This window comes from Chrysochloris asiatica, unplaced genomic scaffold (assembly GCF_000296735.1).
Source record: "Chrysochloris asiatica unplaced genomic scaffold, ChrAsi1.0 scaffold00340, whole genome shotgun sequence".
Taxonomy (NCBI): domain Eukaryota; kingdom Metazoa; phylum Chordata; class Mammalia; order Afrosoricida; family Chrysochloridae; genus Chrysochloris; species Chrysochloris asiatica.
Window position 1 is genome coordinate 1,927,131 of NW_006408858.1, and position 11,054 is coordinate 1,938,184.

An 11,054-nucleotide genomic window follows, 5' to 3' on the forward strand; every position below is an offset into this window, starting at 1 on the left:
TGTAATGAATAAGTTGTTGGTCTTATAAAATTCTATCATGTAATCTTAAGCATCATTTCTACCACCAAAGCCATTATTTTCTAACTACTGATCCTTTGTTTCCAAATTTCACCTTCCAATCACCATTAATTATCAATATATCTTGATTGCCTATTTGATCAATTTCAGACTGGAGAAGTTGATAGAAGTTTTCATTTATTGGTTTTAGTGGTTGATGTATAAATTTGAATAATAGTGGCATTCACTGATCATCCTTTTAGGCATGTGAATATTATCCTATCACAGATAGCATTGTACTTTGAAGCCAGACCTTGAAATCCTCTTGATGATGGATGCAACACAGTTCCTCTTCAATTTGTCATTGCTGGCATAGTACACTATCTAATTATTTGCTTCATAACGCCAATACCAATCCATTTCAGCTTACTAATGCCTAAGATATCAGTCTTTATGTGTTCCATTTAATTTTTGACGACTTCCAATTTTCTTAGATTCATACTTCGTACATTCCGTGTTCCAATTATTAATGGATATTTGTGGCTGCTTCTCATCAGTTTGAATTGTTACCCATCAGCAAATGAAGGTCCTGAAAGCGTTACTCTATCCATGTCTTGAAGATCAGCTTTGAGAAGGCAGCTCTTCTTCCTTTCAATTTAGGGGCTGGCTCATATTCTGGCATGATAGCAGACAATGGCTAACCCTTCTCCTTCCTAGTCTGGGGCCCACCTCTCCATCTTAGTCTGGAAGCTCCACTGAAACCTGTCCACAATGGGTAACCCTGCTGGTATTTAAAATACCAGTGGCATAGCTTCCAGCATCACAGCAACATACACATCACAAACTGACTGCCAAGTGGTGGTCTATGTTTAGGTATCTTTAATTTTTATTTTGATATCTTTTAAACATGACATTGCTGTGTAAGATTGCTACAAGTGATCAAGTTTAATTCTTGAAAAAAAAACAAAAACAAAAAACAACAACCCAAAAAACCAGATGCGTGCTAAGAGCTTTTGGTCCAAGTGCCATCACTGAGGCATTGCTACCACTTGGTGATGGTAAACCTGACAGTTTTCAAATATTCCCAGCTTACCCCCTACTTCCTGCATCTCATGGATGCCTCTGTCAGCCCGAGGACCTGCCCACGGGAGCCAGACCTGAAAGAAACTTCTCAGAATGCCAGTGCAGTGAGTAGGCACCATCTTGAACCTGCTCTGGGTCAGTCTAGAAGCAAATGTTTCCTAGCAGCTTTATAATGGTGATTTTTGTACTGGGTGCTCCAGGGTGCTCTGTGATGGACCAGTGTGTGATAGCTCGGTGCAGCGGGGAAGAGAAGACTCGGGGACCTCCCTCGCAAGCCTGTGGTGTGGATGGGCCACCCCAGACCCATAGAAAAGGCAGGAGTGTCCATCATACCCTAAGACAGGCTTGGAGAGGGAGCCTGGGGCAGGATGGGCGGTCAGGGCTGCACCGAGGCCCTGGGACCTGGGCCCACATAGACGGCCTTCTCTAGGCCATCCACCTCGTCCGAGTACTCCAGATGCGAGCTGTAATGGGTGCACTTAAAGCGACTACTCTCACGCATGTATTCCAGGAACTTGGGTGCTCCTGGGACGATGACATTGTCAGCCAGCAACACTGTCCCTTTCCTCAACAGGCCACACTCCTGCAAGGGAGAGACAGATGGAGGGAGAAGGGTGAGGCATGCTCAGCCAGCCCACTCCAGGCTGTTGCACCCACAGGTACCTCTGGTCTATGCCCCCAACCCTGGCTCTTCTCCTTCCAGGTCTCCTCTTCCCCAACCACTCTGTTAAGTTTTACTAGCAAGAGTTGTGGTGAGGATGAGTCACAGCTGTGGAACACAGCCCCTCCATTTGTCCATGGAGCCCCAGCCCCAGAGCAGGGCACACAGTAAGTGAGTGCTCCAGAATGCTTGCAGAAGGAGATGGCAGGACAAGGATTCAGACCAGTGTGTCAGCCCCAAGGCCAGTGGGTCCCTCATCCCCCTTGGCAGGAACACGTGGCTCTTCTGAGAGGTACCTGGGGCCTGGGCGTGTGGGCTGTTGGGGTGGAAACTGATGTGTGACATGGGAAGCCATGATCAAGCCTGACCAGGGTGATCGTGTAGGGCTGCTGGATAGGGTGGCCAGCCAGCAGGGAAGAGAAAACTCTTTGGATCTGCTCTGGACCAACCCAAACACTTGCAATTTCTGACACCTCATGTTCACCAGCTCCTGGGTTGCTTGGAGGACACCATGGTCACTGAGGAGGATGGCTCTGTGTAAGAAAGGGGTGCTGGACATACTACTAGAGGAAGTACCCTCCAGGGTACATGCTTAGGTGAAGGACCATGTAGGGGATGTTTAGTTTCTCTAAAATGTGGTGAGTGGGGAGTGCAACAGGGAACCTCAAAAGTAAAAGTTTTCCTGAGGGAAGGGCAGGCCTGGGCATGAGGTATGCAGGAGACCAGTGACTTGTTTTCTAGATTTGACTTTGGGAGCAGGCAGCTTGTGTATATACTGATGTATGTTGAAATAAGGCTATCCCAAACACAGCAGGCAACGTGGAAAAAATGAGCCCCAGTCACTGGCCTGAATCCTTCAGAGGGGGCTGCTCAAATCAGGACTTGCCCTACACTCCTCCTGGGCAAGACCCTTGAGACAAACAGTGTCTTCACACTCCAAGTTTGGCTGAGGTAGCCAGAGTGGCAGACACAGCAGCTAGGTTATGAGGCTGATTTTCTGCAGCCCTGAATGGAACAGGAAGCACCAGTATGAATCTGACGGACATTCTCTTAAAAAAAAAAAAAAAAAAAAAATCCCAGTTGCTGGCTGAAAAGGAGCCCTGATGGTACAGTGAGTTAAGCGTTGGATTGTTCACATCAGTGGTTCAAACCCATCAGTCACTCCAAAGGAGAAAGATGAGGTTATCTGCTTCTGTAAGACTGACAGTCTCAGAAATCCTATGGGGGCAGTTCTGTCCTCTATGGTTGCGGTGAATAGACTCTCCAGCAGTGTTTGACTTGGGATTGGCTGAAAAGGCCTAGAACAACAAGTAGCTCGGGAGTAGTGGCATCCAGCCCAAGGCCTTGTTATTGGGTGGTACCTGATTTGGGGCAGGAGATGGGCAAGATGAGCCACAAAATGCTCCAAGAATACCACAGTAGTACCAAATGGGCTCAGAGGACCTCTGGTGGCCACAGAGGAGATAGTCTGATCATGAATAAAATTGAAGAAGACATCAATGATTGAAATGTCACCCACAGATCTAAGGACATGGAACATTAAGAATCCATGCATTCATCATCATGGCTACCTTAGAAGGATGTGAAGGGTCCCATGTGTCGTTCTGAAGGGCAGGGTCCATCCGGCATTCTCCAGAGGTCATGGCCAGAAGTAGGTATCAGCTAGCCTGACATGGAGTGTCAAGGAACTTCCTGTACTATGAGGGGGTGGTTTTACAAGCATGAGTATGCCCACAGTTCTAGATGCCTGTTGTCCAAGATAGCATCCCCTCTCTTTGAGTGTTGGCTGGCCTCCGTGGTCCACTTTTAACAAGCAGTAAGGCGCAGGTGGTGGTGCATGGTATTTTGGATTTTTTTCTAATTGACTTTAGTTGCCACTGAATAAAATCCAACCCACAGTGACACCATGTGTGCAGAGTAGAACTGCCCCATACAGTTTTCAAGGCAGCGTGAGCTTTTGGAAGCAGATACCAGGCCTATATACCAAGGTGATCGTGGATGGGTTAGAAACGCCAACCTTTTGGCTGGTGGTGGTTTTAGGTGCTGTCAAGTCAGACTCATAGCAACCCCACATACAACAGAACAAAACACTGCCTGCTCCTGCACCATCCTCACAATTATTCCTGTTTGAGCACATTGTTGCTGCCACTGTGTCAATACATGTCACTGAGGGTCCTTACTAAGAATGATGTCTTTCCCCGGGGACAGGTCCCTCCTGGTAACATGTCTAAAGTACTAGTTGAGTCCTTAACCATTAATGCCACCCAGGTCTCCAAGGTTTTAGACTGTTGTTGTTAAGTGCCGTCGAGTCAGTTGCGACCGTATAGGGTTTCTAAGGAGTGGCTGGTGAGCCTGAACTACTGACCTTGTGGTTCAAACTGACTTGATGCAGTCCAGTGCATTAACCTGCAGTGCCACACCAGGTTATAAAAAGGCACTGCATCTTCTCCTTTGCTCTCTTTTTCTCTCAGATCACTTGTTCTGGGAAAAGCTAGCTGTCAAGGTCCCTGGGTGGCGCAAACAGTCTGTGGCTCAACTACCGACCTAAAGGTTGACAGTTCAAACCTGGCCATCTGCTTCTGGTAAGATTATGGCTAAGAAAGCCCTGTGAAGCACAGTTGTACTGCCACACATGAATTGGAACTGACTCGGCAAGAGGCTGGGTCATTTTTATGTTTTGAGGATATTCAGGCAGCCTACACAGACACACCTGTGTGACACGGACAAAGGCTGTCTCTGGGCAGCCACCCTTGAACCTGGAATTGTAGCTTGCTCTGCTACCCCTACTGATGACCCCCTCACCCCTCTGTTTCACAGAGGAAGAGGTGATTGGGCCCCTGCAGAGCCAATCACAGGGCCACAGAGCCCGAGCATGGGGTCCGATGAGTACAAGCTGAAAATCTGAAGTCATTTCCCATTCATTGCTTAGTTTCTTTCAAGATAATTACCCACTTTGAACCAGCAGTACTGAGAAAACTATTAGTTTCCTAGTTACTGAACTGCAATATTTGTTGCTTTTCTATAAATACAGGCCCTTTAATCACCACACAACTCAGAGCTGCTGAAACTCCCACGTAGCCCCAGTTTGCCACACAATGCATTACTGGTGTAGAGTTTTCTCTCCTGTAGGCAACCAGTCTGTGCCCTCAATACCTGACGTATGACCCTCAGCTGGGAGGAAGTGCTGGTGGTGCAGTGCATTAAGCTCTGGGCTGCTCACCAAAAAGTCCTCAGCAGAAAGATAAGGCAGTCTACTACTCCTGTAAAGATTTATAGCCTTGGAAACTTACGGAGCAGTTCTACTTTGTCCTACAGGGTTACTATGAATCAGAAGAGACTTAATGGCAGTGGGTGGGTGGCACAGTGGGTTAAGTGTTGGGCTTCTCACTGAAAGGTCAGCAGTTTGAACCCACTAGCTACTCTTTAGAAGAAAGATAAAGCAGTGTGCTTCTATAAGGACTGACAGCCTTGGAAACCCCAGGGAACATCTCTGCTCTGTCTACAGGGTCACAATGAGTTGGAATCAACTTGGCATGGAGTGGCAGACCTTGCCCTGCCCTGCTGGTGCTGGTGCTGGTTCTGTCCCTGTCCAGGTGCCTAGCTCCCTTGGCGTGAAGGGCTTGATTGGTCTATTGATGGTTCCCTCGCACTTTTGGTCCAATGGTACATAGCAGAGCGTCCCTGCATGTCCAAGACAGACAGCCAGGGATAGCCCAGACTGTCTGCCAGGTGAGGCACCTAGTGGGAGGAGCAGCCTGTGCCTCCAGTGGAGCTCTTTGTATCGTGTCTCACCTTCACCAGGCTGCCCAGGATGAGGACAGGTGGTAAGTCATGAGCATTAAGTGTCTGTTTGCTAAGGACCAACCCAATGCCCAAGTTCTGCCAGTCTCGTGGGGGAGGTGTGGTCAAGTCAGGGCACAGGACCCTCTCTGGGTGGGATTGGGCCTGTGGCCAAGTTGAGGGGACCAGTGACTTTTCCTTCTCGAGAGACCTGTTGCCTGCTGTCTTGAAGGCTGGTGGCCTTCTGGGCCAGGCATCTGGTTCTGCTGCATTCACCCCCTTCCTGCTGCTGCCCTAGCTCTCTGGCCACAATAGCACCTTCGCAGCTCAGGCATGCTGTCACCCCACTGCTCCAGACCCTGGCTTGGTGCTGTCTACATCTCCACCCTCACCCCCGTACTCGGAAGCCTTGACCTTCGGCTGGGTGGCCCAGGTTGCCCAAGATGGGGGCCAGACTCCTCTGTATCTGTATTCAGAAGTAAGCACAGGGCAGGGAATGTGCATGTGCACACAAGACTCACCTCGAGAAGGAGCGTATCCGGCAGGTACCGGTCCTTCCAGTGATCGAGGAAGACCATGTCCAGTGTGTCCACGTCATACTTCTTTTTCAGCTGGGGGATGATGTCCTGGGACGCTCCAACCAGAACTGTTACCTGGAAGGCAGCGACCATGTGAATGCCCAGCACCTCTACCCCTCCCATCTGACAGTCCTGCCCAGAGATCTCATGTAGACACCTCTAGTTCACTCCCCATCCTCCCGTGCAGGTTTGGGAGTCTCCTCAGGGCTCTCTACAACAGACCACTCTCTCAGAGCTGTGGGGAAGCACCTGAAGGCACTCTAAGCTTAAGCTGTCCTCTCATCTGGCCCCCCAGCCCCAACGTCCACCCTCTGTAACAAGGGGGTCAGGGGAACACAGTACCTTGTCCTGCAGACCAGCAAAATCCAACATCTGCTGAGTGATGGTGGCATAGATAGGATTGAGCTCAATGGTGAGCAGGCGGGCACCAGGCGGCAGCAGGCGGGCCATGCGCACGGCAGAGTAGCCGCAGTAGGCGCCCAGCTCCAGCAACACAGAGGGCTGGCACTCTCGCACCACCTTATCCACAATCAAGCCTGGGGGACAGGGGGTGGGGGGCATGCTGAGTCAGATCTGGGTGCAGCTGGTGGGAGCCCCTTATAAGAATCTACATCTCGAGACTTGGGCCTCACCTTCCCTCCCCTTCTCCACTGCTGAGGGGCGCTTCCACTTTCTCCCTGCAGTCTCTTATACCTCTGAACAGGCCAGTCCTTCTTACTTTCCCACCCGCCTGGATCCCTGAAAAACATCTTCACCCAGAGCTGTCCTCTGTGGAAATCCCCCCCCCCCCACTGCTCCCAGGCAGCATGAGGCATCCTTGACCGGACACTATCCAGGACTCTGACATGTGTTTGTCCCTAGGATCCAGTCTGTGCCTCTGGCTGGAGTCCAGGATGGAGGAGGGCCATGGGAGATACCTTCATCTCTGCCCGGCCCTCCCTCAAGTTTCTTAGCCACAGCACTGTGTGTGCCTAACAACCCCCCCCCCCACCACCACCACACACACACACCCTGGAGCCCACTGCCTGCCCTCCCTAGAGTCTGGCTCTGTGGGACAATGCAGCTGTGGAGTCAGGCCTGATTCAGGCTGTGCAGGAACTGACTCCGTCCAAGACTGTCAGCAGGCCTTCAAGGAAGTGACGCATGCAGAATTCAGAACCCACTCCCCCACCTTCCTCCCTGCTCAGAGGGTCTCAAATCTGGGTGCAAGCCCTTGCAAGTGTCCTGACTTGTACAACCGTTCCCCCTTTCACCTTTTCCCTTAACTCAAGCCTGCAGCTCAGCTCCCCCACTGCCACCCGGGCCTGTCTGTGTCTATGCAGAGTTACAGGCTTGGAAACCCTGAGTGGGAATCAACTCCATGGCAGTGAGTTTGGGTTTTGGTTTGGAGGCCTGCTGCTCAGTCATCCAGGGCTCCAAGACCAGCTCCTCGACTGCCACCAGGGCCTATCCCTAGGTTCTCAATCCCCTTGAAAATGGGGTGCTAAAAGGACTGTAGAGTTAGCCCTATTTCTCTCCCACATCGAGTGCCCACCTTTCTCGTCACCCACGTTCATGGCCCACTCCTTCTGTGAGCAGTACGTGTCGATGGCATCTAGCACGCTTTCAGGGTTCCCGGGCCGTGCACACTGCTGCACGTGGCGCAGGATGCGATCCTCCTTGCTGTTACCCATGAGCAGGTTGCGGACTGGCAGCAGAACGTGATCATTCCACAGGATCAAGCACAGGCCTCGAAACCGGAACTGCAGGTAAAATATCAGCGGCAGCGCCAGCCCCAACAAGGCAGCAGCCAATAGCAGGGGCATGCCCTCCAGGAACTGCAGAGGAAGGCGGGGAAGAGAGCAGGAAGTCCATGGGAGGAGAGAAGGAGGGCAGAAGGAGGACTTCAGAGTTCCCTGCCTTGGGATGTTTTCCTGCAAGAGGGGGCTTCAAAAAGTGCATAGAAAAATTCCAGTATCTTTCAATTCAATTTTTCCACAAACTTTATGAAGCCTTTTTGTACATGTCCCCTTTCGCAATTCACTCACTCTCTCCTCATTTTTGTAGGGTTGGGGTTGAGGATGTTACCATTTCTCCCATTGTATTGATGTGGTTGGGAGTGCAAGTGAATCTGTAGGATAAGCACTGGACTTCAAATCACAAGGTTGTTGGTTCGAATCCACCAGTCGCTCCTCGGGAGAAAGATAAAGCTTTCTCCTCCCACAAAGATTTACAGTCTCAGAAACCCTATACAGGGTCACTATAAGTTAGAATCCATTGGAGGGCACTTAACAAGCTACACACAAGCCTTATTACTCTGCTGCCTCTGCCTTGAGCAGACCACATGTCAGGGCCAGGGGACACAGGGAACCAGGGCTCAAAGTATAACCATTCAGAGACCAAGAGGTGTCTGTGTGAGGGATATGCTTCTTGTTGTTAAGTGCCAAATGGCAATTCCTGGTTGAAGGACAGCCCCCCTCCCCCAGCTTTTCTTTGTGTGTGAATTAGGTGAAAGTTTACTGGGCAGATCATCAGTTTTACATTCAGCAAATCATACACCTTGCTACATTACAATGATTATAATCCCCTCCATGTACCATCAGTTAACAGTATTTCTCTCTATTCATTTTAGCTCTTTTTGTTTTTTTAAACTCTCAGGCATATACAATAATTTACACCACCAAAGGGCACATTCTGCAAGTCTGCCTCCTGGCCACCAGCTCTCAGTCCCCCTCTTCCCATGAATCTAGAGTCTTCAGCTGCTCCGTCTCTCTATGTCTCCATCTCTACCTCCATCTCTGGTATCGCTGCTTTTCTGGATAAGGTCCCGCACTCTGCTTGTGCCTTCCTCTCTTGATGGTCCTAGGGTCCTCTGTTTCTGGACTGTAAGATTAACTTAGTCCCCTGTTTTTGTTACAAAACTTCTTTTACAATTGTGGCAGTTGCAATTAGTCATGATAACAATTACTCACTATTGAATCATACAAATCTTATTCCCATCTCTTTTTACCAGACCCATCTAGACAAGATGAAAACTATTCAGTGGGGACTCCATCTTCCCTCACACACTATTAAACTAAACTCCCTCTTGAAAGTTTGTAAGCCAGTCACTTTGTGCCCTTATTGCCCCCTCATTTTAGGTAGCCAATGCCTAAGTTGCCTATCCCTTTCTACCCTGTGTAGCATAGATACTTGATGTGAAGACTCCTTTTCTCTGTTGGTATTTAGAGCTACTACCTCCATGAGTATAGGTCAAGTTCAGCAAATTGTAGCAATTTACCCTCGTTTCCTTTATCTAAAAAAAAATAATAATCTTCCTCTAGTCCAGTTCTGATTATCAAGCCATAGAGGCTATGTCAAATGAGTACTATCTTCAAGTTTGGGTATTCTTATGCATCTCCCCTCACTTCATATCAGCTGGATGCTCCGCTCTCAGCTCTAGCCCTCTGTGGCTAGGTCCTTGTCCATGGACTCAGGTGTCTCCAGGTCTCACCACACTTTGAACCAACCAGGCCTTCCTCTTTTCTGTCTTATCTCCAGGTTAAAGGGAGTCTATGGAACATGGTTGAACTCAGCCCACCCCCTAGCTTCTTAACTCTCAGCTGTACCTTCTAGGCCACCTTAGAGGGCCAAACAGTCTGGATGGATAATCGGAGGGGTGGGAAAATGGCCCTGAGCAGGGACAGCTTCCACAAAGCCAAAAGAGATCTTGCAGAAATTGCCAGAGAAGGCCCCAGGTGGCCTTTAGACTCCCTTGTGGTTCTGCAGTGTCTCCTTGGGCTGTCAGATGGAGGCAGGGGGAGGATGCAAGTGATTACATGACCCTGCTCTAGTTTAGCAGCAAAGCTGATCTAATCAGCAAGGAATTTCTTTTGCCTTTAGCTAATCTTTAACAGAAACTGTAGTCTGAAATATACCTGAAGTCCTGCTATCTAAGTCCCCTCCCTGGTGGCTGGCCTTGTGCAGATCTGAGAAGCTACAAGGTCTTCACCCAGGGTGTCTCCCAGTTCAGGACACCTCAGATAGTCTCCTTGCCTGAACTGGCATGGTCCTGCAGGCATGCATGGTGGCCCATGGACTTGTTGTTGTTGTTAAGTGCCATTGAGTTGGTTCCAAGTCATAGAGATCCTGTATAGGGTTTCTGAGGAGCAGATGGTGAGCTTGAACTGCCCACCTTTTGGTTCAATCCAGCCTTGCAGTCCAGTGCATTAACCCGTAGCACCATACCAGGCTGAAGCACTAGTACCAGTGAAAAACAGGGAGAAAAACAGAGAGAGATGGATCCCACAAAGAGTAATTAATAAGTTGGGAAATAACATGTAACATTGAGAGCTAGTTGACAAAAACAAACAAAGATGCAATTTCATAAGAAAACGATCCAAGAGAAACACTGGCAAAGGCAACAGATAAATACAATACGGTTTCTAGAAAAAAGCAGAAGCCTCAGCAGGCTCAGGTGCCCACTGCCTGGGATGGGGGCCAGAGCCCATTCACTGCTTTTGGAAGTGTAATTGTAAAATTCTTTTTGGAGAGCTAGGAGTACTGGTGGTGTAGTGGGTTACATGTTGGGCTGCTAACTGTAAGGTCAGCAGTTCAAGTCCACCAGTTGCTCTGAGGGAGAAAAATGAGGCTTTATTTTCCCATAAAAATTTATAGTCTCAAGTTGTTGTTGTTGTTGTTAGGTGTCATCAAGTCGGCACCGACTCACTGCGACCTTATGCACAGCAGAACGAAACAATATCTGATCCTGGCCCAACCTCACTACTGCTGCCACACTTGACGTCATCAATGCTGCCACCTGGCCAATCCATCTCGTTGGAGGTCTTCCTCTTTTTCTCTGACCCTCCATCTTACCAAGCATGATATCCTTCTCTAGCAACTGTTCCCTCCTGACAATATGTCCAAAGTATGAGAGATGAAGTTTGGCCATCTTGGCCTCTAAGGAGCACTCTGGCTGCACTTCTTCCAAAACAGAT

General features: G+C 49.3%; 1 protein-coding gene across 1 annotated transcript; it reads right to left on the reverse strand.

The window, feature by feature from the left end:
* Window positions 1-1,456: 1,456 nt before the first annotated feature.
* On the reverse strand, window positions 1,457-7,895 carry COMT (catechol-O-methyltransferase). The gene is made up of 4 exons (XM_006875846.1): window positions 7,634-7,895; window positions 6,442-6,635; window positions 6,043-6,174; window positions 1,457-1,663 (listed from the first exon to the last, which is right to left on the reverse strand). The coding sequence occupies exons 1-4, from the start codon at window positions 7,770-7,772 to the stop codon at window positions 1,457-1,459; spliced, it is 672 nt and encodes a 223-aa protein (XP_006875908.1). The 5' UTR covers window positions 7,773-7,895.
* Between the last annotated feature and the right edge of the window lie 3,159 nt (window positions 7,896-11,054).

Bases quoted from the DNA above. Each gene is read 5' to 3' on its own strand.
- COMT (XM_006875846.1), bottom strand. From the start codon at position 7,772: ATGGGTAACAGCAAGGAGGATCGCATCCTGCGCCACGTGCAGCAGTGT. The intron at 6,636-7,633 runs GTGGGCACTCGA...CCTGTCCCCCAG, and splicing joins GAACGTGGGTGACGAGAAAG to GCTTGATTGTGGATAAGGTG. The intron at 1,664-6,042 runs GTGAGTCTTGTG...TCTCCCTTGCAG, and splicing joins CGGATACGCTCCTTCTCGAG to GAGTGTGGCCTGTTGAGGAA.